Source organism: Benincasa hispida, chromosome 3 (assembly GCF_027475165.1).
Source record: "Benincasa hispida cultivar pf3 chromosome 3, pf3_genome.v1.1, whole genome shotgun sequence".
Lineage (NCBI taxonomy): Eukaryota > Viridiplantae > Streptophyta > Magnoliopsida > Cucurbitales > Cucurbitaceae > Benincasa > Benincasa hispida.
The window spans coordinates 4,663,743-4,688,801 of NC_143480.1; the positions used below are offsets into that span (position 1 = coordinate 4,663,743).

At 36.3% G+C, this 25,059-nt stretch overlaps 1 protein-coding gene across 6 annotated transcripts; it reads left to right on the forward strand.

Annotated features, from left to right (window-relative positions):
• Positions 1-1,096: 1,096 nt before the first annotated feature.
• LOC120073234 (transcription factor TCP2-like) lies at positions 1,097-10,282 on the forward strand. Of its 6 annotated transcripts, none has more exons than XM_039025953.2 (6): positions 1,126-1,457; positions 1,558-1,640; positions 2,197-2,251; positions 2,477-2,636; positions 2,717-4,308; positions 9,971-10,282. In XM_039025953.2, exon 5 carries the CDS (start codon positions 2,905-2,907, stop codon positions 4,264-4,266), a length of 1,362 nt encoding a protein of 453 aa, XP_038881881.1. In that variant the 5' UTR covers positions 1,126-1,457; positions 1,558-1,640; positions 2,197-2,251; positions 2,477-2,636; positions 2,717-2,904; the 3' UTR covers positions 4,267-4,308; positions 9,971-10,282. The 6 variants fall into 6 exon arrangements, with proteins under 6 accessions (XP_090168321.1, XP_038881883.1, XP_038881881.1 ...); XM_090312196.1 differs by having other exon boundaries at positions 1,183-1,457; positions 1,564-1,640; XM_090312195.1 differs by having other exon boundaries at positions 1,097-1,457; positions 2,477-4,308.
• The last annotated feature ends 14,777 nt before the right edge of the window (positions 10,283-25,059 follow it).

Below are 25,059 nucleotides of genomic sequence, written 5' to 3' on the forward strand. Positions count from 1 at the left end.
AAAAGTCTAATATCTAGAAATATCAAACATTAGAATATTCTAGTGATATTACTCGTAGGAGATGCTTATAATAGATTGAAGAATTATCTAATAAGTATCGGAAAAAAAATGTAATTGTAGAGAATATTCTAGAGGGACGTTTGTAACGTAAAATCATGAATGTGTTGGCAAAATCCTAATCATAGATTTAGGAGTACCAACTAGTATAAATAGGAGGCATGTCTTACCATTTGTATCAAGCCAAAAATTAGAAGGCTCACTAACATAAGTAGCAACTTTTTCAATTATCTCTTCCAAATTTCCTCCAACCTCCAAAGTTTATTTTCAACATGTAAACTGCTTCAATTTTTCTTAAATAACCTATTTTCAAAATTAAACACTTAAAAAGTTAAACCAATCACATCATCTAATACAACTAACAAAATAAAATACATCACTTCATTGTTACAAAAATAGAAATCATGCTAACCACTTTCAACCACAAAATGGTCTAACAAAAAAAAAATCAAATGGAAAGAACAACCACAAGTTAGATTGATGCTCAAGAAATTTAAAACATGTTTAACAAATGAATGCTTGAACCAATTCTATAAGTTCAAAATTAACATAGGATAGAGACGATCCACTCAAGAAGCATTTGGGATAAGGAGTTGGATATTATAATCTTGGATTATTATAGTTAGGTTGTAATTGTTTGTGTTTGGGGTGTAGAATATTCTAATTTAGATTATAATATTATGTATTTGAGTTATGAACTATTTTAGTTCGAGAATAAAATAATAAACATTGTAACAAAAAATAAAAAACAATAAATATAAAATAGTAAAAACTATAGTAAAAAGTAAAGGGGTTTTAAAATAGCATCGACAGTAGATAATTATGGAATACAAAATAGTATTAGTTATTATAAAGGTAGGTGAATCTTCACCCAAACACACCCTTAAAGTTAAGCCAAAACTATACATCAATAGAGGGAGGAGGACTAAGCAAATTACCGTTAAGTTTGAGCTCAATTAATTTCTTTAAAGATAAAGTGAATATTTAATTTAATTTAATGTTAAGCTAAAGTAGATTATCTTTATTTTTGGTTAATATTATTGAATGTTTTTAGGGGAAAGAAAACCAGAAGAAAGGGAGGCATATTTAAAGCAGGGAACGGCGGAGTGTCGGAGCTTTCCCGATAAGCCCGGTGACCCAAAAAATTAAAAAGAAAAAAAAAAGAAAAAAAAGGAAAAGAAAAAATATCTTCACTTATTCACTCTCCTTCTTCCCTTCTCCAGTTCTTCACTTATTTCTCAACTCACTTTCTTTTTCTCTCTCAATTTTCCCGCCGTTCCGCTTCAACTATCTTCTTCCCGAACTGTTGAATCGATCGTTTTCGTTCAGAAGGATTTGAAGTGAAGGCATCGTATATTCTCTATTCTCTAAGAAATTTCGCAGTCTTTGTATCTGTTTGGGTAAGAATGGATTAACGAATCATATAAACTTGGAGTTAATTGATATTAATTTTTTATCTATTAGTATGAAGTCCTAATGTGATTTGAAAATTTGTATTAGTCGCAGTTCGAGGAGGAGAAAATTTTACATGCCAGTGCTTGAGATTGAGCTATTAGCAGGATTTTCTGTATCTTGTAGTCGAGGTATATTTGTGGTTTAGAGAACGATAAACTCAGTAGATGAATGTGAATCTAATCTAGGCTAAGGCTCGGATCTCCGTACGGTTCAATTTCGGTTCTGCGATTGTGTATTCTTTGTTTGATTTTTTCGATAGCTTAGTTGAATTTGTTTTTAGCTCTTGTTTTTCTGTTTAACTGGAATTTTGAGCACGAAGATGAAGATTTCTACTGGTAGTGCTTAGTTTCGGTTCAAGAATTGCAGATCTGTAAAGGTTTTTGAATGTAGCTATAAGCGATTTGAGGAAATTAAACAAAAAAGAAAAAAAAAAATTCAGGTTATGTAAATTCTAGGTTTAGCTCTTTGCCTCTCAGAGATAAACACCTGTCAACCGAATAATTGATGTATGCGTAATGCGTTCTCCGGACCCAACATTGTCTTCCAGCTCGATAAATTTAATAGTTTTCTTGTTTGTGCTTGTGTGGATAATTTGGAAACATGAATTTGTTAGTTTCTTTTCTTTTTTAAAAAAATATTTCTCACGAGTTGTCGTGTTAATGTAAATTTGTCTGCCATTTTTAGGACCAGAGGTGAAGCTTTAAATACTGCGCAAAGGAGGTCTCGTTAGCTCAGATCCGTGAGTTATTTCTCTATTTCCCTACTTTTTCCTTTCAATAATGTTTTTTCAATGAAAAAACGAAAAAAGAAGATGAGATTCAGCCATTTTAGACAGTGAGAAAAGGCTCGAAGGTGGAGTTTCTCTTTAAAATGGATATTTTACACATTTGTAAAAGCTCATCTTCTTTAAAAAACCGCTTTAAAGAAGCGGGGTGTCATTTCTCTTTCTTCTCTGTCATTGTAGGTTTTAAGATGAGGTTTGCAGGCTTGAAGAGGCGAGGCTGAAAGGTCTGAGATAACCAGCGGTCTTTGCCTTTGGAGAGCACACAATTTCTGAAAGTTTTGAAAGTTTTGAAGGAAAGAGCTGCCTGCTCTGCTGACTAAAGATTGTGATATATCAAAGGGTAAAAGAAAACTTTTATTACTGCACAAACAGCACAAATTAAAGTAGTACGCTCTGAATTATCGTCATCAATATGTACAGAATACAACCCCCGCACCTGCTGTACTTCAACATCTGCGCTTCTTATTTCTCTCTCTAGATAACCTACACCCTTCTTTCTCTCTCACCGTAGAGGGGAAGAAAATTAGGGATAGAAAGCATCTGCCAAAGGTCAAACGGGGTCTGCATTTACGGATCTTTATTTTGCGTAATTAAGGAATGAAAGTGTTATGGAGGTGGTGGATAATATTCAAGAACAACCGCGTAAGTTTCCAAGGTTAGCAAATGGCAGAAGTAGCGACTCCAATGAGATAGGATTAAAAGGGGTTGAGCATATTCACCCAGGGGATGAAGAAGACAAAGAATCAAAAAGGGTTGGTGGTATTACCGCGGGAGTTGGCGGTGGAGGTGTTGGAGGAGCTGATGATGATACTAATCGGCTTCGTGGGTGGCACCACTCCCGGATTATTAGGGTTTCTCGAGCTTCCGGCGGGAAGGACAGGCATAGCAAGGTGTGGACTTCAAAGGGATTAAGAGACCGAAGGGTTCGGTTATCGGTAGCGACGGCGATTCAGTTCTACGATCTTCAAGATCGGTTGGGTTTTGAGCAACCAAGCAAGGCTGTCGAGTGGCTGATCAAAGCGGCCGCAGATGCAATAAAGGAGCTGCCTTCGTTGAATGCTTCTTTTACGGAAACTCCAAAACAGCTGAGTGGCGAAAAGATTAGTGTCACTGATCAACCCGGTCCGTTGGACTCAGTCGAGCATAAGCAAAGCCAATTACATGTTTCTTTGTCCAAATCTGCATGCAGTAGTAACTCTGAAACCAGCAAGGGTTCAGGTTTGTCTCTCTCGCGATCTGAGGTTCGCGTAAACCGCCTCAAAGCTCGCGAAAGGGCTAAGGAGAGAGCACAAAAGGAAAAGGAAAAAGAACAAGAATCTTCTCGCATTGTCGATCATAATCTCACTTCCATGACCCGAAACTCATCTTTCACCGAGCTACTTGCTAGCGGTGCTGCATCTGTTTCAGCTCATCGGGACACAGGCGTGGCGGCAGAAAGGCAGTGGCAGTCGTCGAACGTTCCTATGGATTACTTCAGCTCGGGAATTCTTGAGCCGTCCACTTCCAGAACTCACCATTCTTCGGGCTTTTCTGAACAAATGAATCTGGGAACTTCGTTGCCACAAACCATGTCAAGCACTCCATTATTTAGTAGCGTTTCAGCTGGCGACAGTAATGCAGAGCAGCTTCATCAGTTCTCATTTGTTCACGATGGCAATATAGTTCCCGTGGCCACAACTCAACCGACTGGTAGCAGCGACTACAACCTCAACTTCACCATCTCTTCCAACCTTCCGGGTTATTATAGGGGGACCCTTCAGTCCAATTCATCTCTTTTGCCTCATCTCCAGAGGTTTTCTCCTGTTGACGGATCTAATTTACCTTTCCTCTTCGGAGCGGCAACTTCGGCTGCTCCACAACTGGACAATCATAACCATTATCAGTTTTCGCCTGCATTTGACGGCCGTTTGCAACTCTGCTATGGAGCTGGTAACCGGCAGTCGGAACAGAAAGGAAAAGGAAAGGACTGAACTCTTTGTACAGCATATTCCTCTCAGCCTATCTTCTTCCTGGTATGCTTCAAAACTTAACAATGCTGTTAATTTTTCGTATGATTATTTTTTCCTATTCTTTTTCATCTTTGTTTTCAAATGTTTTGATCATTCTCACCAGTTACTAGGGTCAGCCGTTTGTTTTCTCCGTAGACTTGAAAAAACAAGTAGGGCATTGAGCTAAATTTGGTTATGGTTTCGAAAAAAACCGAAAAAAAAACCCTATAATTTTTCGATTGCCGTGAAGTGGGTACGGTTGGCTGTCACCTAGGTTGCTTCTCTTCTCTTTTTGCTTCCCCTAGGCTTTCTATTCGCCGTGCCAAGTGTAACTCAGTTAGTGGAAATAACGCACTTCTACGAAAAAGGAGCTGATTTGGCTATATACTTGAGAACTAAACAGCCTTTAATCGGCAAGGGTGGCCTCGGGCTCAGCTAATCTTAGCGCCTCTTCTCTAATGGTTAGATTGGGTCTTGACTTAGGGAAATAAACGCTTTTTACTTATGTCTTCTTCCGATTTGAATTTAAGAATTACGACAATCTGGCATAATACTCTTGAAGCTCCATACATTCATGGACATAAAAATGACTGCTTTCTACCAGCAACAGCAAATAACAAAAACTTGTAAACTTCTCCTTTTAATTAAGGTTGGAATATCTTGAATTTGTTTGTTGACACTATGAACAACTAAGTACGGGATCTCGCTTTAACATATTTATTTATTTATAGTTAATTACGATTATGACCCTAGGATATAGAGTAGTGTACTATATAAACTTTCTAATCCTTAGAGGCACCATTTTTTGTGTATTAAAAAAAAACATTCTTTCTAATAATATTGTTCTCCCTTTGTTCCGTGAACGTACCTAACACACCATTAGTAAACCACGTATATTTGTGTGTGGATACTTTTTACGTTTTTTTTGTATTATTTAATTGTCACCTTCGTAACAATTATTTTATTCTATATTAGTTGATTGATAATGTGACCTTGCTTTTGAAAGTCAGATTATCATAGTTGATGGGATCTTTCTTCATTAAGTTATTCAATTTTTCAAAACATTCCCATTAAAAAAGACAATAAGGTTATTTTTAGTCAATTAGATTTGTGCCACACCTTTTCTTGATTAGACAGATTACGTATACATGATTCTGCATACATATTTTTTACAATATGTAGAATAGGAGATGGAACCACTTTTGAGTTTGATAGCTAAAGTTTATACTGGTTGAACTTCACTCATTATAGTATGATTATGCATAACGACAATGTAATTTGTTCTGATGTTAGTATGGTTGCTGGTTTAGTATATTAGAAGTTAAATGTTCCGTATGTCTATGCATGCGTTTCTTTTCATTCTCACTCTTTGCTATTTCTAAATGTAAGCTGACAAATTTTCAATGCATTTACCTTTGTAGAGTAAATTTACCTGTTACAGCTTCTTTTAATGGTTTGGTTTTACCAATAATATTTATGCTCTTTTTTTATTTGAGTGTTGCAATGTTTTGGTAAGGTGGGAGTTCCTACCTCAAACCCTTAGGAGATTATCTATATCTTTGATTAATTGAACTATGTCATTCACCAACAAACTTCCTTTCTAGTTCAATCATCTTCTTTTTTCTCCTTTAAACTAAATGAATGATGTCAAGTTCCCTCGTTTGAATATTAGTCTAAATTAGAACTCCAATTAATTAAATGTTCTTTAATTTGATAGCGTTGTTATTGCAACATACATACCAACTAGTTTGGTTTTTCTTTTAGGGCATTGTAGATCATAAAGCCTATTTTTCTTCCCGTTTTTCATTAAAAATAAGACTCCATGCTGCTTGGTTATTATTGTCAAACTTTGGAGTAAATAATATGCGCAGTTGGACAATAAACAGATTTTGACCTATTTATCTAGATATAGCTTAAATACTAAGCTGTCATGCTTATTTTATTTTGAATTTTGAAATTTTGATTTTTATGTTATAGTTCTTAAACTTCACGTAAAATTTTTTTAAAAATCCTTGCCATTAATTTTTTTTATTGACCATTTAGTAGAAATCTCAATTTCTCTTAAAATGCACTATTTGACTTCCTAAAACTGATTCTAAATATTTTATAATTTCACTACGACGGCCCAAATATTTCAACTATTTCATTTTAGTTCTCTAATTAATCCCAACCGGAGAGGTCAGTGCATTATTATCCTCTGCTTATTTGAACTGAAAAAAAAAAAAAGTTTCAGTTTTTACAGATATATCCCTTGAATTTTCTTTAATATATATATACATATCCCTTGGATTCAAAATAATTTCGGAACATTTCTCTATTTTTTGAAAGAAATTAACACAAAATGACTTAATAATGTGATTGAATAATTATTTTCTTATTCCTTTAATGAACCTTTCTTGAGTGCTTGAGTAGGTTCAAGTATGCATCATAGTCAAAGTGAGATTGACTCAATAGTATTGACATGACTTCTGTATCAAAAGGTTGGAAGTTCAATCAACCATGATATAGTTGTTTTATTTCTACTTAAAAAAAAAAGTACACTTATCGTAAGAAAGGCCATTTGGCTGGACTAAAGAATTCAAGTTGTAGAACTACGTTGGTTATTTGCACCGTTTCCTAAATTTAATCTAAGAAAGTTTAAATGGGAGTAAGAGACTGTACCTAGAAACTTAAGCAAGCTCAAGATTGACTGTTAGAGAGAGTGGATACCCAGAGCATACTTTTTGTATTTTTGTTACGTTAAGAGATGATATACTTAACAGATTTGCATGTCAACTAGTGTCGATCACTAATCATGGGTTTCATAATATACAATGATTGAAGTTCTAATTAATTATGAAGGATCATGTTCATCAAAAAGGAAAAAAGTTATGAAGGATAATGGGGGAAAAGAAAACCCCAATCATAGGAGAGAGAAATATTTGTAGTACTCCAATTATGGAATAGGTTAGAATGCCAAACACAGGAGAAAATTAGTCTTCTTGTTTGATAAGGAACGGAGGATTAAAGAAGCATAATATATTTGAACCATAACCCGATTACATAACATTGATGTTAGATTTTCCTTGTCTTTTTCCTATTAAAAATTTCATCCTACCCCTGACTATATGTTTATAGAGGGAAAATGTATTGGTAATATAGATACATTCATTACTTGTCACAAAAGGAATATTAAAAATTGTCTGGTGACGTGTCATATGTTGCATAGAAAAGATATATAGTGTGGTTGTATGAAACATGGTCCATTGTCTGAAACATGACTAAAAAAGAACGAGGTGTTTAATAGTTAAACTCCTGCCAATGTCAAATGGACTGTTTGGAGTGCTGAGTTGGTTATTAAAGTTAGTGGTTATAGTCTATCGGTTATAATAGTTTGTGAGTTACAAATGAGGAGAGAGGATGGTTACAAAATAGTAAACACTGTAGATAATAAGGATTTTCAAATAGTTTTATTGTAACTAAATGTGAGTTATAATAATTAGGAATTTCAACTAGTATAATGGGTGACCCAAACATTAAGTTGGACTAAAATAGTCCACTCCATCCATAATAAATTGGCGCCAAATGCCTCTAAAGCTATTTCAACTCTCTAAGAGAGGAGGAAACTATAAATCATCATGGATTGGCCTAGTGGTAAATAAAGGGCATGACTTTGATAAATGGCTAAGAGTCCATGAGTTTAATCTTTTGTATCTACTTACCTAAGATTTAATATCCTACGAATTTTTTTACAGGTAAATATTGTAGAGTTAAGCGGGATTAGCCTGAATACTCATGGATATAAAAAAAATGTGGGGAAGAAGCTATAGGTGAGTAGGTAATGTGACAGCACAAATCCATGACTTTTGCATGTGGGAATTGTCCTCTGTATGGTTGGAACCACATTAGAAATTTCTCCCAGCTGGTTTCTTCACCAACCTCCATCATTCTCTCCTAATATGCCCCAGCATGGTAAGAATAGGGATTCAGAATGAGTAGTTAATGGAGATATGTACTCCTTATAGATGCATTGTTGTCAGTCAAGCTTGGTTGTGTCCTGTCAAGGATAAAATGTGCTCTAAATTTGAGCACAAATTGTATGGGGAAGACACAGTTAGATGTAAACAAAGTCTTATATTGGTTAGGGAAGAAAATAAGCATAGATATATAAGTTGGATAATCGTCTCTATCAGTATGAGACTTTTTAGATGGTTCCAAAAGTAAAGTTATGAGGTCTATACCTATAGTAGACAATATTATACCATTGTGGGGATAGGTGGAGGTTTCGTTATTTTTATCATATACTATAATAACAATGCTTCTTCGAGGGTTGACTGTGGAGTATGCTAGGAGAGGTAGTTAATGCTTTAATAATAAATGCTTCTTGAAACAAATTCCCTTAAAAGTTGGTTGTGGAATGTTGTTCTTCTTTGTTCTCGAGTTCATGTATATTATATTTGTTAGGGTTTGGAAGTTGGCCTTGCTATGGGATCTGAATAGAGTCATTTTTACCCTATATATGTAGGTTGTTGAGATATCGATAAAGGTGATTCATATTGAATATGTGTTGGATGCTTACCAGTAGTCCAATACGGTTCTGATTCTTATATTCTTAAATTCTTTTAGAACCTTTTGACCATCTATTATCAAACACATACACAACCTTGAACATGTGAAAAGCATAAGCTGATATGGTGGCACTCAAGATTTTTATTAAATCTCAAATGTACTACAATAAAAACCACAACATACGCAAATTAAAGTTCAAAAACAAAAATAATACTGGAAAAACACTAGAGAGCATGAAAATCAGAAGGAAATAATGGTTAGAATTTAGGGATCTAACATCCAACATAGACCCAAAAAGAAAATAGCAGATATCAGACATAAAACTAAAGTACTTTAACACATCAAATGATTAGAGAATAATCACACAAATCATGTAAGTAATACATGTTCTTATACACAACTCGTCACACCCTGTCCTAAATTATCTTAACAAATCTAAGACGAGTTATGACGAAAATAGACTTTAAAACTGTAATAGAATCTATCAATTCTCTCTTAATTTCAATCTCAACATCATTACAAACCTCGCTTACAGAGCACAACAATATCCATTCTTTACCAAAACCTCAATGGCCGACTACATGTGGTTGCAAAAGGTGATAAGCTTGTGCAAACCAAGCTTAGTTCGCAAATATGGACTTATTTGTAGTGATATCTAGTCTATTGAATTTACTCATGATCCCAAGATTATTCTTCTAATTTCTCCTATCCGCAAGTTCTTCAAGAATGGCTGCAGTAAGAATAGTCACAAAGATCCGGACGGCCACTTAGAACAAGTGTTAAGGTGGGATTAAGGGACAGATATACTTTGTTTCGTGCTGCAATTACAGAATTGAGTCCATTGATTTATGTAGTGCTCCATTTCAATAATTTGGAGTGATACGATACTAGTTAAGATAAAGCTCTTTTCCTTGAAGTGGTTACTTATACATCTTGTGGTTGAATCTAGACTACTTGAGGTTGTTATACTAAAATATAGCTGCTAGATCTCTTTTAACTTGTGGAGCTTCCTCGTTTTAGTTTGTGCTTGCATGTTACAAGCTTTCCTATTTCCTATGAAAACAACACTTGTTCGTTTACAGAGAAGAAAAGCAACCAATGAATCAAACCATAACAACAAATAATATTTGAATTGTAGGAATATGAAAGAGCAAGAAGGAAGAGTAGAAGCTGAGGCAGGTACTGTTCAAATCTGTTGGTTCTGTTATTTGGTTGCTGCACAGGAGAGGTTTGAATCAAGTATTTTCTGTCTGGTGAATTCTTTTCCAGATTTTGAATGTAATTTCCCTTATTGTTTCACATTTTGTGTTTAAATCTTTTGCTGGCCTTGTTTTGATAGCTGTTGTGTGCAATCTTTTGAGCACGTGCAGTTTTTCCCTTGATTTGTGAAGCTGTTTTGTATTGGTTTCTTATTGAATAAAAATCTCTTATAAAAAAAAACATTTCCTTCTTTTCTTTTCTTTTCTGGATTAATATTGTGCTTTTCCTGATTGACTACAACAAGATAAATTAGGCGTAGTTGGATTACTATTTCATTTTAAGGTATGTTTTTGAAACTGATCCTTTTTCTTCTTCCTCTTCTTTTTCCGCTAATTTCTTTACTGTAGTTTTCACATTTTTCTAATATAAAAAATATTTTGCCTTATTTGGAAACCATTTCGTTTCAGAATTTTTGTTTTTGAAAATTAAGCTTATTTTCTCTCCATTTTTTATAATAGATTTGCATTTTTTTTTATAAATACAATGGTTGAATTTTTAGCTAAATTCCAAAAAATAAGAACAAAATTTTAACATGTGAATACGTTTAAGCATGCCTTTCTAGATCGCAAAAGTCGATAATAAGAACTGTTATCTAGAATAGAACGGATTTTATGTAGACAAGTGTCCAGTTATAGGACAGACTTTTTGCTTTCTACCTATGAGCTTCGCTTGGACCTTTTTTCAAGGAGAGGCAGGCAATGAGAAGAGGTCATTCTGCTTTTAGTGGCACGTGCGGAAGGCAAAACTTAGTTTTGCTGGCAAGCATGGGAAAGAAATCCCCCCGGATATTGATCCTAATCCATTAGTTCTAGCTCGAAGTTTTTCTTGAGTTGTCTCAAAGTTAGCTGTTTGGCATAAGTAGCTTGGCTTGTTGTCAGCATCTCTTACTGGACTTCTTGCTTGAAGCTTTGTTTCCGTGTCAAGCTTTTTTTTTTTTTTAGAATTAATTTTTTTATTTTTATTTTTTTAAGTTTTCAAAATATAACTTAATTTTTTAAACTATTGATAAAAAGTAGATAGAAAAGAAAAAATTTTGTAAATGAAAGTAGTGTCTATAAACTTAAATTTAAAAAACAAATAACATAAATTCAGATATATGTGGATTATTTGAAATAAATTCGGATATATGTGAATTATTTGAAATAAAATCAGATATATGTGGATTATTTTAAATAAATTTGGGTATATATGGTTTATTTGAAATAAACTAGATCTGCCCAACTTTTGCTTTAGTTTTACACATGCCTTTGTCGAACGTTGTCTTTAGGGGTAGAAATGGTTCGGTTTGGATTGATTTGGGGGTCACAACAAATTGAATTGATTTCTTTTGTATATGAAATCAAATTGCACCATTTGGTTCAAATCGAACAAAATCGAACCACATATATACAGTTCAGTTCGGTTTCAAGCGGTTTCATGTTTTTTCCCCCTCATTTTAAAACTCTTTTTATTTTGTTTTCTTTGCTTTTTATTCATAGATGAAGGAACAAGAAGATTGAAACCGAATTCATGGTAATTCAAAATGAGTAAATTTGGTTCAGAAAATAAATGAGAGAGATAGGAATGAACTTGGATAATAGATCGGAGGAGATAGGAATGAACTTAAATAGTAGATCGGAGAGATGTCCGGTTAAGAAACAAAGATCGTTGTTTTGTGTGGTAATTGAGATGATAAAATGAAAGGGAAGGAAAAATTATAAATCACATACAAATAAAAACAGAGAAAAAAAAAACCTGCGGAGATAGAGAGTGAGGTGGAGAAAAAAACCTGAGCGAAGAGACAAAAAAAAAACTTGCGGTAATCAGTAGCCACTAGGCGTCGAAGAAGGTGAAGCTCGGAAGAGATGGAGGGAGAGAAGATCGAGAGAGATGAAGGGAGAGGAGATTGATCAACAATTCGACAGAGATGGAGGAAAAGGAGATCGTGTCTGAGATCGAGAGGAGGTGGACTGAGATGAGAGATCTTCAAAGTTCAACTAAAACCCTAATATATATAAACGATTCAGTTCGGCTTCAAAAGTAATTTTCGAAATTGAAATCGAATTGTTTTAATTCGGTTTTGGAATTACATTGGATCACATTTTTTAGTTTTGTTGATAAGTCGATTCGGTTTTGAAAATCGATTTGGTTTATATGGTTTCACTATCCACCCTTAGTCATTTCACCGACATTAGATTTGTGGCCAAATATGTCGTTGATTCCTCTTTCGTCGTCAGTCGTTTGAGTTTGTCCCGATCTACTTATGCTGCCCAGATCTACACGTGTCGGCCTACCAAAACCCTGAGTTGCTCAGATCCACCATGCCCCTCGTTGGATCGTTCGCCAACGTTGTCGATTCACCCCGCGTTGTCGTTTGTCTTTCGTCACTAGCCGCCGTCGATTCACATGGTCATCCGTCTCCTATCGCCTGCAACTTGTTAGTTGATTCACCCCGTCAACTTGCCAGCTGATTTGCCCCATCAACCCCTCAACTGCCATCGATTGCCAAAAAGAAAGAAAGAGTGAAGTGGAAGAGATGTGAGGGAGTATCAAATAGAGAATATGAAGTTTAAATCCTAATCCCTCTCCCACATACGAAACTCCAGTTTATCTCGATTTTTTAAACACTTAAATGTGTTGGGAATGTCCTAGAACTCGCAGCTCATGTTAAACATTCTATTTATCAATAATAATGACTTGTTGATTTTGCATTTTATTATGTAAATCCAATAAACGCATCATTGACAATAGTCTGAATGCTGTAACTTTATGTAGTGACATAAACAAGATCAAGTTGACAGTATATAGCCTAAATAATCTAATAAGTACATGGATGAAATTGGATATCTCATCCTGGTAATGCTATTGGATGCGGCCCACTCTGTAGTTGTTACAAGAAGTTGTAAGGTGCTAGAAACGACATGTCAAACCCCCTTCCAGATTACCCTCTTAATCTAAAAGAGGATATGACCGTGGTAGTTACTAGCTCTGCTGCCAGCACCCACCACCTTAGCCCTCTAATTTATATGCCAACCTGCTAAACATTAATAATGTATGAATATGGTACGCTTCCCTAAAAGTTCAACAAAATATTATATAAACACACGTATACAACTATGATATAATGTTTAAGGGGAGAAACATTCACGGATGGGCCCAAACATCTCTAACAGAGCCCTAGTCCCTTTCAAACATGTGTACATAAACAGATCAACAACCTAAGTCCTTTTAATAAGCCGAGTCTTTCAATGGCAAGCAGCAACAGGATCAATCCTGAGGAAACTGACCGCTACCTGAAAAGGGAAAACACAGAAATTCTGTGAGCTAAAAGCCCAGTGAACGACTATAGAACCGTATAACATCAAGCATTCCATCACTATAAACATGTAATATACTAATGAGTAACTCAAGCAATTGTCTCTAAATGCAGCTTTAAACCATTCTTAGATATCATCAATCATCATTATTTCCTAGTTGAGAACGAGCCTAAATGCTCTAGCTCCCAACGTTTATTACCGACCCAGAGACCCATACTTCAGCCTCTCATTCAGAACTGCCTACGTGCACATGGCCATACTAAGTACCGTCATACCTTAGGTACTTCCGCTTAGATACCTTCTCAAACCTGTCCTTCAGTACCGAACTACTAAGATACCTTCTCAATTGTCCTTCGGTATCAAATTGGTCAGGTACCTTCTCAAATGTCCTTCGGTATCGGGGTATTTTATAGCATCAAGTTAAGTTCCATTGCCTACCATCTACACAAGAACTCATTTTCTTATAGCCTTCCTCTAGGAAGCATATTTCAACATAAGAACTTAATTTTTGTAATGACTTCATGACATACCTTGGCATGTGCTACACATATACAAGTCGGTACATATGCGTTAAGTTATTCTCCAACCATTTGTTGCTTGAAGGAGTATAAATTCATCGTTAGTGTCACTGTAACTTACTTGATCTTATATGCATAAGTACTAGAGACATTAATTCACTTAGTCACTCACCGCTCTTCAGGGCTCTTAATGGTTTATACGCCTCTCCTAGCTCTTCTTGGCCTGAAAGGACATAATTCCCGGTAAAACTACTTAGAATTCTTAGTAAAATACCTTAAACAATTCATTTAATAAAGGAACTTTCATCAATAAAGACAGCTCTACTGGTGAGATCCCCATAATCGAGATCATTGTTAGCGAGATTGGCGAGATCCTTACTAGTGAGATCGGCGAGATTGGCAAGATCCTCGATAGCGAGATCAAGCTTTTCCTGGCAAATTTTCATCCTAGCGATACTCACCTTACCAGCGATACTCGACCCAATTCCTAGTGAGATTTCCTTCTAGAGCGAGATCAGCGAGATTTCCTTTATAAGTGAGATCTTCATCCCCATATCTCGCTATAACTCCCACAGTGAACTATTCGTTTGTTCTTCCCAAGCAGTTGTCTGCTTATGTACCGATTCCCTCTTATGATTTCAAAAATTCATAACTCAAAGTTTAGAGCTCTTTTCAAGAAATTCCTTCTACATACTTGTTTAGATTTGAGTTAACTTTTTTACCTTAAAATTTCAGCTAAAAATCCCTTATAGTTTGGCTTGTAGCTTCCAATCTTCACCTCGAGTCCTGATTAATCCGAGGTTCTAGCTCTTCTGAAAATTCTCCAGTTTTGTTCTTCTCCTCTTGCAATCTTTCTCCGGTAGGACAATCTTAAAAATTAGATTCTTCTAGCTTTCAAATGGCACTGATTTTACTAAATTTGCTCTTGTCAATTGCTGAAACCATGCTTTTGAAGTTTCACTTCCCTTTTAATCTTTCTATCGCTTCCCGAGTTCAAAGAGTAGAGTGCCACGTCACCCTACCCTTAGTGCCTCCAGCCAAACTAATGAATGAGTTTCTTCATTTAATATATTTTCCTTCCCTTCCTTCATAATCCCTATAAATAAACATGAAGTTCTACTTAATAAATATGTAATATAACATTCATTTGGCTAAACATGCTTATCTAGGGAACCTAGAGTTTGGGGTTTACAATCATCTCCCCCTTAAAAGAAATTTCGTCCTCGAAATTTATCTGATATGTCATTTGAAAAGTTGAGGATAACTCTTCCCCATTTTCTCTTCAGATTTCCAGGTTGCTTCATCGATTCCATGATTACAGCATAATACCTTTACCAAAGGAATGGTCTTATTTCTGAGTACCTGGTCTCTTCTGTCTAAAATCTCGATGGCTTCTTCCTCGTAAGATAAATCCTCTTTAAGATGTACTGGTTGTGCTGCTAGTATGTACATAGGGTTAGGCACGTATCTTCTTAATATTGACACATGAAATACATCGTGAATACGAGCTAGCTCCATCGGCAACTGCAACCTATATGCTGCTAGACCAACTCGTTCCACAATTTCATATGGTTCGATGTATCGTGGAATTAACTTCCCTTTTCTCCCAAACCGGAGAATTCCTTTCCATGGGGATAACCGAAGAAATACCCGATCTCCGACTTCAAATTTTAGTTCTCTTCTTCACTTATCAGCATAGCTCTTCTATCTATCGTGAGCCGCCTTAAGATTATCCCTGATAAGTTTTATATTCTCTATTGTATTTTGAACTAGTTCTGGATCCAGTAATTATCGTTCTCTGACTTCGTTCCAGCATATTGGGGTTCTGCAAGGTCGGTCGTACAATGCTTCATAGGGAGCCATTCCAATATTGGAATAGTAGCTATTGTTGTAGGCAAATTCAAACAACGGTAAGTGTGCATCCCAACTTCCTTTGAATTGTAATATAAAAGCTCTTAACATATCTTCCAGTGTCTGTATAGTTCTTTCCGACTGTCCATCTGTTTGTGGATGAAAAGTCGTACCGAAATGCAATTTAGTGCCCATAGCCTTCTGTAAACTAGGCCAAAATTTTGAAGTGAACCTCGAGTTCTGGTCTGACACTATCGACATTGGAGCTTCATATTGACTGATTATCCTATCCATATAAATCTTAGCTAGACGGTCTAGTGTAAGTAACTTTTACTGGTATAAACTTGGTCGTCTTGGTTAGTCTATCGACTATTACCCAAATGCCATCGTATCCTGAGGGTGTCTTAGGCATTCCAAATAGAAAGTTCATTGTCACATGCTCCCACTTCCACTCAGGCACTGGGAGTGGATTGAGTAATCCTGCTGGTCTTTGTCTCTTAGGTTTTTCTTGTTGACAGATTATACATCGGTCCACATATTCTGCTATGTCTCTCTTCATCCCAGGCCACCAGTAAGATTTCTTTAAAGTTCTATACATCTTGGTGCTTTCTAGATGCATAACATAAGCGGAACTATGTGTTTCCTCTAGAATGGCTTGTTTAAGCTGTAGCTTGTTAGGTACACACATCCTTCCCTCATTTTCTAATACATTATCTGCTCCCAGTTGAAAGTCAACCCTGATGCCCTTACTTACATCATCAACAATCTTCTGAAGATCAGAGTCTTCCAACTGATCTTACTTAAGGTTTCCTACTAAGGTAGGCCTTATCTGAAAAGTAACTATCATTCCTCTTAACGATTCCACTGATAAGGCGGTTCTGGAATTCCTGAGCTCCTGCAATAGCATTCCTCTTATTGAACCAATAATGGCCTTGGGTCCCAAGGATTTCCTACTTAGTGCATCTGCTACAACATTAGCCTTACTAGGGTGGTACTCGATGGAACAGTCATAATCTTTAATCAATTGAATCTATCTTCGTTTTCTTAGATTCAACTCTTTTTTATCCAAGATATATTTTAGGCTTTTGTGATCTATAAATATTCTGCAGCGCTTTCCGAATAGGTAATGTCTCCATAACTTCAGAGCCAAAACAACTGCTGCCAACTCCATATCATGTGTAGGATAGATGCTCTCGTGTTTCTTAAGTTGACGAGAGGCATATGCAATCACCTTCCTGTCCTGCATCAACACACATCCCATCCTTGTCGGGATGCATCACAATAAATCTCAAATTCCTTACTTGAATGGGCAAGGTAAGCACTGGTGCTGATACTAATCTCTGTTTCAGCTCCTAAAAACTATGCTCACACTCCGACAACCATTCAAACCTCATGCCTTTCTTGGTCAGGTTCATCAGAAGAGCTATCCTAGAGAAACCTCCACAAATCTTCGATAATAACCTGCCAAACCCATGAAATTGCGTATCTCTGAAACAGTCGTGGGTCATTCCCAATTAACTATTGCTTCCGTCTTCTGGGCATCTACACTAATGGCCTCTGCTAAAATAACATGCCCAAGAAATACCACCCAATCTAACCAAAAATCACATGTACTGAATTTAACATACAACTACCTATCTCGCAGCGTCTTCAATACTATCCTCAGGTGCGTTATATGATCCTCCCTACTACCAGAATACACCAGTATATTATCAATAAATACTGTTACAAACTGGTCCAAGTAAGGATGAAATATCCTGTTCATAAGATCCATGAATACCACAGGGGCATTTGTTAGTCCGAATGGCATTACTAAAAATTCATAATGTCCATATCTTGTCCTAAATGTCGTTTTAGGAATGTCAGCTTCCCTCACTTTCAGTTGATGATAACCCGATCTTAGGTCTATCTTTGAAAACACCATGGCTCCTCTTAGCTAATCAAACAAATCATCAATGTGTGGTAACGGATATTTGTTCTTAATCGTTACCTTATTCAGCTGCCTATAGTCGATACACAATCTAAGGGTACCGTCTTTCTTCCTCACAAACAATATCGGAGCTCCCCAAGGCGATACACTTGGTCGAATGTATCCTTATCAATTAACTCTTGCAGCTGAACCTTTAATTCTTTCAACTCAGTCGACGCCATTCTATATGGTGCCTGCGATATAGGAGTTTTTCCTGGAATTAAGTCAATAGTAAATTCTACCTCTCTGTTGGGTGGTAATCCTGATAGTTCTTCAGGAAATACATCTCGAAACTCATTTACCACTGGGACATCTTCAGGGTTCAGCTCTTTCCCTTGAACAACCACTACATGAGCCAGATAGGCTTTACATCCCTTGCTCAATAGTTTTCGAGCTTTCACTGCCGATATCAGATTCCCCGCAGCTAATCTTTTGATTCTTGTCAGCATTGCATCATGGCCATTTGATTTTTTGAGCACTACCTCCTTCTTGTAACAGTCTATTGAAGCATGACACTTACTTAGAAAATCCATCCCAGAATAGCATCAAATTCCAACACTTCTAAGGGAAGTAAATCAACATAGAAATTCTGACAATTGATCAGTACCTCACAATGATTATAACATCTATCTACTATTATCACATCTCTCATAGGGGTAGAGATAAATAACTCTTCAAGCATAGGTTTAACCAACCTATCTATACTAGATGCATACATGCTAGATATAAATGAATGTGTGGCACCAGGGTCAAATAAAACATAAGCAGACTGTCCACATAGTATGACATTATCGGTCACAACATCTGGAGACTCCGTTGCCTTCTGGTGTGTCACGGCGTACACTCGCCCCTGCTGCTGAGGTCGACCTACGACATTCTTCTGCTTGGCACCACTTGATCCTTCAACTCGATTTTCAGCACTCTTTGGTTGGTTAACTATCTGGGAGGTTGTCTATTGTGTTGTTGAGACGCCCCTATTCACCTGGGGACATTCCCTCTTAAAACGCCTTATTTGTCCACATTGAAGATATACACCTCTGCCACTATAGCATTCCCCAAAATGCCTTTTGCCACAACCAGGGCACGTCGGTCTCTTGTCTGTGCTGGCTATCGACTCACCAGCTCGTGGCATCTTTGATCGACTAGCTGCACTGGCCGAGGGTCTCGTTTTTCTTTTCTTGGATCCCTGCCAACCGATTCCCCTGAATTGGCTTCCACTAGTCTAAGTTGGAACTGGAGGTCGGGATCCCCTGTCTCTAGGACCTACTACTGCCTCACTGCCTCTTGGCAACTGTTCATCATCTGCCAAACTCCACTCGACTCGTGTTGTTGTTTCCACTAACTGGTTAAAATCCAGAAAATTAGCCGTAGACGTCACCGGAGTTATGATTTCCTTCCTCAAACTTTGTTCAAATTTCTTGCATCTATCTCTTTCCTCAGCAATAATCGACAGAGCATACTACGATAACTCTGTAAATTTCTGCTCATATTCTGCCACTGACATCATTCCCTACATTAATTTGAGGAACTCATCCCTTTTTGCATCCCAGAACGACCTAGGGCAATACTTGTCTTCAAAGGCCTTCCTGAAATCAGGCCATAACATCGCATCTGTGCTGGTACGTCTGGCGGATATCACTTTCCATCATTTCTCTGCTCCTTTCTGTAGTAGAAAGGTGGCAAGCCATATTTTCCTATCCTCTGGACAACTCATAACATTGAAACATTTTTCAACTACATCCAGTCATAACTCAGCTTCAGCCGGATCTGTTGTTCCTTCAAATGTCACAACCTCGAGGGCTTTAAACCTCTCAATACCATATTTCTTCTCTGGGTCGGCTCGTACAGAGCCCACACTGACTGCTAATCTCTACACTATTCTGTCAAAAACTACATCTTCTAGCTGAGAATCTACCCTTGTTTGAGGAGTACAAGACTCTCCCTCAGACACCGTTTCCTGACCCACTGGATCATTCACCTTCTTTCTCCCACCCGGTGGGTTCTCTCTAACCTCCGAGCCCCTACTGGTAGGGTCAGTATTCCTGCCACCTGTCTGCTTACTCAGTCTGCCACGTTGCCTCGGCATTTCACCTAATACAATGTACACATGTTAAGAACTCACACTTAGGGACTTAGACCTATGCATGAACTTTCCCTCTCATTCCCAAAATCTTATGCTCTAATACCAACTTGTCAAACCCCCTTCCAGATTATCCTCTTAATCTAAAAGAGGATATGATCGTGGTAATTACTAGCCCTACTACCAGCACCCACCATCTTAGCCCTCTAATTTATATACCAACCTCTTAAACATTAATAATGTATGAATATGGTATGCCTCCCTAAAAGTTCAACAAAATATTATATAAACACATGCATACAACTATGATATAACGTCTAAGGAGAGAAACATTCGCGGATGGGCCCAAACATCTCTAACAGAGCCCTATTCCCTCTCAAACATGTGTACATAAATAGATCAACAACCTAAGTCCTCCTAATAAGCCGAGTCTTTCAGTGGCAAGAAGCAGTAGGATCAACCTTGAGAAAACTGACCGCTACCTGAAAAGGGAAAACACAAAAATTCTGTGAGCTAAAAGCCTAGTGAACGACTATAGAATCGTATAATATCAAGCATTCCATCACTATAAACATGTAAATATACTAATGAGTAACTCAAGCAATTGTCTCTAAATGTAGCTTTAAACCATTCTTAGATATCATTAAACATCATTATTTCCTAGTTGAGAACGAGCCTAAATGCTTTAACTCCCAACGTTTATTACCGACTCAGAGATCCATACTTCGGCCTCTCATTCAGAATTGCCTACGTGCACGTGGCCATACTAAGTACCGTCATACCTTAGGTACTTCCACTCAGATACCTTCTCAAACTTGTCCTTCTGTATCGAGCTACTAAGATACCTTCTCAAATGTCCTTCGGTATCAAATTGGTCAGGTATCTTCTCAAATGTCCTTCGGTACCGGGGTATTTTATAGCATCAAGTTAAGTTTCATTGCCTACCATCTACACAAGAACTCATTTTCTTATAGCCTTCCTCTAGGAAGCATATTTCAACATAAGAACTTAACTTTTGTAATGACTACATGACATACTTTGGCCTGTGCTACCCATATACAAGCCGGAACACGTGTTAAGTTATTCTCCAACCATTTGTTGCTTGAAAAAGTATAAATTCATCATTCGTGTCACTGTAACTTACTTGATCTTATATGCATAAGTACTGGAGACATTAATTCACTTAGTCACTCACCACTCTTCAAAGCTCTTAACGGTTTATACACCTCTCCTAGCTCTTCTTGGCCTGAAAGGACATAATTCCCGATAAAACTACTTAGAATTCTTAGTAAAATACTTAAAAAAATTCATTTACTAAAGGAACTTTCATCAATAAAGACAGCTCTATTGGCGAGATCCTCATAAGCGAGATCCTTGCTAGTGAGATCGACGAGATCCTTGCTAGCGAGATCAAGCTTTTCCTGGCAAATTTTCATCCTAGCGATACTCACCTTACCAGTGATACTTGGCTTAATTCCTAGCAAGATTTCCTTCTAGAGTGAGATTAGCGAGATTTCCTTTATAAGTGAGATCCTTATCCCCATATCTCGCTATAACTCCCACGGTGAACTATTTGTTTGTTCTTCCCAAGTAGTTGTCTGCTTATGTACCGATTCCCTGTTATAACTTCAAAAATTTATAACTCAAAATCCAGAGCTCTTTTCAAGAAACTTTTCTTCTACAAACTTGTTTAGAATTGAGTTAATTTCTTACCTTAAAATTTCAGTTAAAATTGCCTTATAGTTTGACCTGGATCTTCCAATTTTCACCTCGGGCCCTGATTAATCCGAGGTTCTGCCTCTTCTACAAATTCTCCACTTTTGTTCTTCTCCTCTTGCAATCTTTATCCGGCAGGACAACCTTGAAAATTAGATTCTTCCAGCTTTCAAATGGCACTAATTTTACTAAATTTACTCTTGTCAATTGTCGAAACCATGCTTTTGAAGTTTCACTTCCCTTTTAATCTTTCTACCGCTTTTCGAGTTCAAAGAGTAGAGTGCCACGTCACCCCACTCTTAGTGCCTCCAGCCAAACTAATGAATGATTTTCTTCATTTAATATATTTTCTTTCTCTTCTTTCATAATCCCTATAAATAAACATGAATTTCTACTTAATAAATATGTAATATAACATTTCTTTGGCTAAACATGCTATCTAGGGAACCTAGAGTTTGGGGTTTACACGACATGATCCAAAAATCGTTCATGTTGAGACATGTGAGTGGAGGTATCCTATGTAATGAGTTTACATATAGACTGGACCATGAAAATAGTCATTTTTCTTTATAACGATCGTTTATTGTTAAAACTGACTATTTCATTTATCATATAACCTAGGTTAACTCGATCTTAATCCTGAGCTAGCTATGAACTCCTATTTGTTCGGGATTATTCTTTGATCTGCAAACGGTGAGGGTAGTCCAACAGCAGTACTCAATAAGCTTACCATTTTGGGATAAGATCGGATGAATAGCTGGGGACATAGCCTTGCAAGATGGAATTCACTCCTACCCTATTTAGGGTTAACAGATAGGTTGTTCTCGTAAGTACTAAGTCCAGATCTTAAACAATCGGGCCCTGCCTTCTTATGATAGAGAAAGGATTTAATTCATAGAGATTATGAATCAGAATTGTTCATTAGAGGATTAGTAGGAACTTAAGAAACAAGATGTATTCACAGGGATAAAACGGTATTTTTTTACCTAGTTGTGATTACGAACAACCTGTGAAGGATTGGCTTACTAATTATGGTTATTAAGTGGACATAATATATCTACGTGAGAGGAGTTCAACTATGGGCTATAGTGGAGTGCCCCATTAGTTAGCGAATGGGGGTTAGATCAAACTAATGAGTTTAGCTGATTAATCTTGAATCGTTGGAGCCCATGATCTGTTGGTCCACGAGGTCCCCCTACTAGCTCGTAAATGGATAAGCTTTAGAGTAGCCATATAAATTAATTTGAAACGTTCAAATTAAATGGAACAGGAGAATATATATTTAAATATGATTTAAATATATGAAGATGATTATTTTGCAAAAATTAATTTAATATTTTAAATTAATTTTAGAAAATTATTTTTTTCAGTTTTATTAATCAAAATTGTTTTGAAATCATTTTTTGATTTTTAAAAGGAAATTCAAAATCGGTTTTGCATGCCATACAAAATGGAAAATGTTGTTTTTCCATTATCATCTTCATCATGCTCACACAAACCCCATCTCCTTGTCTTCATTAATACTCCAAGCATGAGCTGCAAGCCATGCAATACACTTCTTTGCATGTTCATCTGCAATAAATAAAGAAGTTTGGAGTGATTTGAAAAGAGCTAATGCAAAAATTTTGAAAGAAAACCTATGTAAGAAAAAAGAGTGATTCCAATTGGGCTGCTGTGAATTCTTCATTGTTCTTCATCTATCCAAGCTGTTCTTGAGTCCCATAGCTCTGTCTAAAGCTCCAAGAGGACAATGGGGAAGACCTTGAGGTTGTTCACGGTGATCTTTGGTGAAGACTGTTGTTGTACAATCAAGTTCTTGGAGAGTTCTTCAAAGGTATGATATTAAAATCCTCTTTTTAGAAAAGCATGCTTTAGTTTCTGCCAAAATTAGTGAATTTGAATGTTTATGGATCCTTGATACTTCCGCTGTATGTTATTTAACTCTTTCAAAATGCATGTGCCTAGTAGATTTTTTTTTATAAAGAAAATGTGGAAGAGGGCATAATTGTAAGTGAATCATAATATTTGTGTAAATGGTAATAAATGGAAAATATAAGATGTTGTAACATGCGCCTATAATAACGGCATTTTATGTAGAAATCCCTTTAATTTTTAAAACTTGACTTGAATTTTGAAAGCGCTCCTAAAACGTAGTTAACAAAATAAAGAAATCAATAGGTGAAATTGGTATTTATAAATAAGCTTAATTTTCAAAAATAAAAAATTAAAAATCAAATACTTATCCAGCCGTTTTTTATTTTTAGCTTTTAGTTTTTAAAATTCGATGGAGTTGATTCGAATATCATTTTGGAAAAAGAAAGGAAAAAAAGTACTACCACAGAAATGAAAGAACAAAATTTGCTATTGTTATTTAAGTTGCATTTTGATAGAAGCCGTAGTTGGGTTGCTTGATTTTGATAAAATAATAAGAGTAATAATGATGATAAATCGGCTATAAACAATTTAATGAAAAAGTGCTTAACACTTGACTTCCATTTTTTTACTCTACATTTCGAGTAATTTTAATTTTATAGAGAACGAATAAACAACTAAGTCCTCGCTAAGAGGAGAGAACACAGATCTGAGAAATTAGAAGCCCATGAGATTTGTTAGAGTTCTAATTTTTTTGGGTTGGGTGGCTCTTAATCATGACTTGATTTCTAATTTCTCAGGTTGGATTTTTTAAAATTTCTTTAAGAACTTGTAATTCCTCCTATAAATGATAGTGTTGAGTGGATTTTGGTTACTACCAACTATGGCCCTGTTTAGATGTTTTAGGCTTTAGCAAAGTTCAGGTCTAGGATTAATTAATGATTGCTAGCTGAAGGAAATCGCCAAAATATTAATGTCTTTTTGCAGGCACACGGTTGTAAAAATAGTAACCATCATTAACATGGATCTTAATCAATCCCATGTGATCAACAGTTAAGAAACAGAATCTCAACCAGCTAATTGCTATCAAACCAATAATGATATGGATTGTTTAAGCTTAATTATTTCGCATGTTTGGCCACATAATGGTCCAACAAACAATATATCTGGCAATGAAAATTGGAGACATTATCATCTCCTGCCCCCCAAATCTCCCTTTCAAAAAACCCCAATTATATGAACCCTCATTTTCATGTTTGCTCAATTATTTTATTCCTCATCATCTGAAGCTTTCTTTTATTCCATAATTTTAAAAAAAAAAAATCATCCCTAAACACTTGAGAGCACTGGAATGTAATCAAGATTATTGAAAATAAAAAAAAAAATATTGAAATACGTGATAAATTGAGGACAGCACAGAAATAGGATTGTCAATTACATTACGCGTCCCCAAACAGCCCATTCGCAGACAAACACTCTATAGTGCCCTCCTTTTAACCTTTTCACAGCTTAACACTTTTTGTTGATAACCCAGAGTCCAGTCCACACTTGTTCTCTGTCCATAATTTTGCATCTCAAAGTTGCAACTCTTGGTACTAGATTGATCTAAGTTTTAAAAATTAAATGGTTCAAATTAATCATGAATGGTTGCCTAAGTCCTTTGTA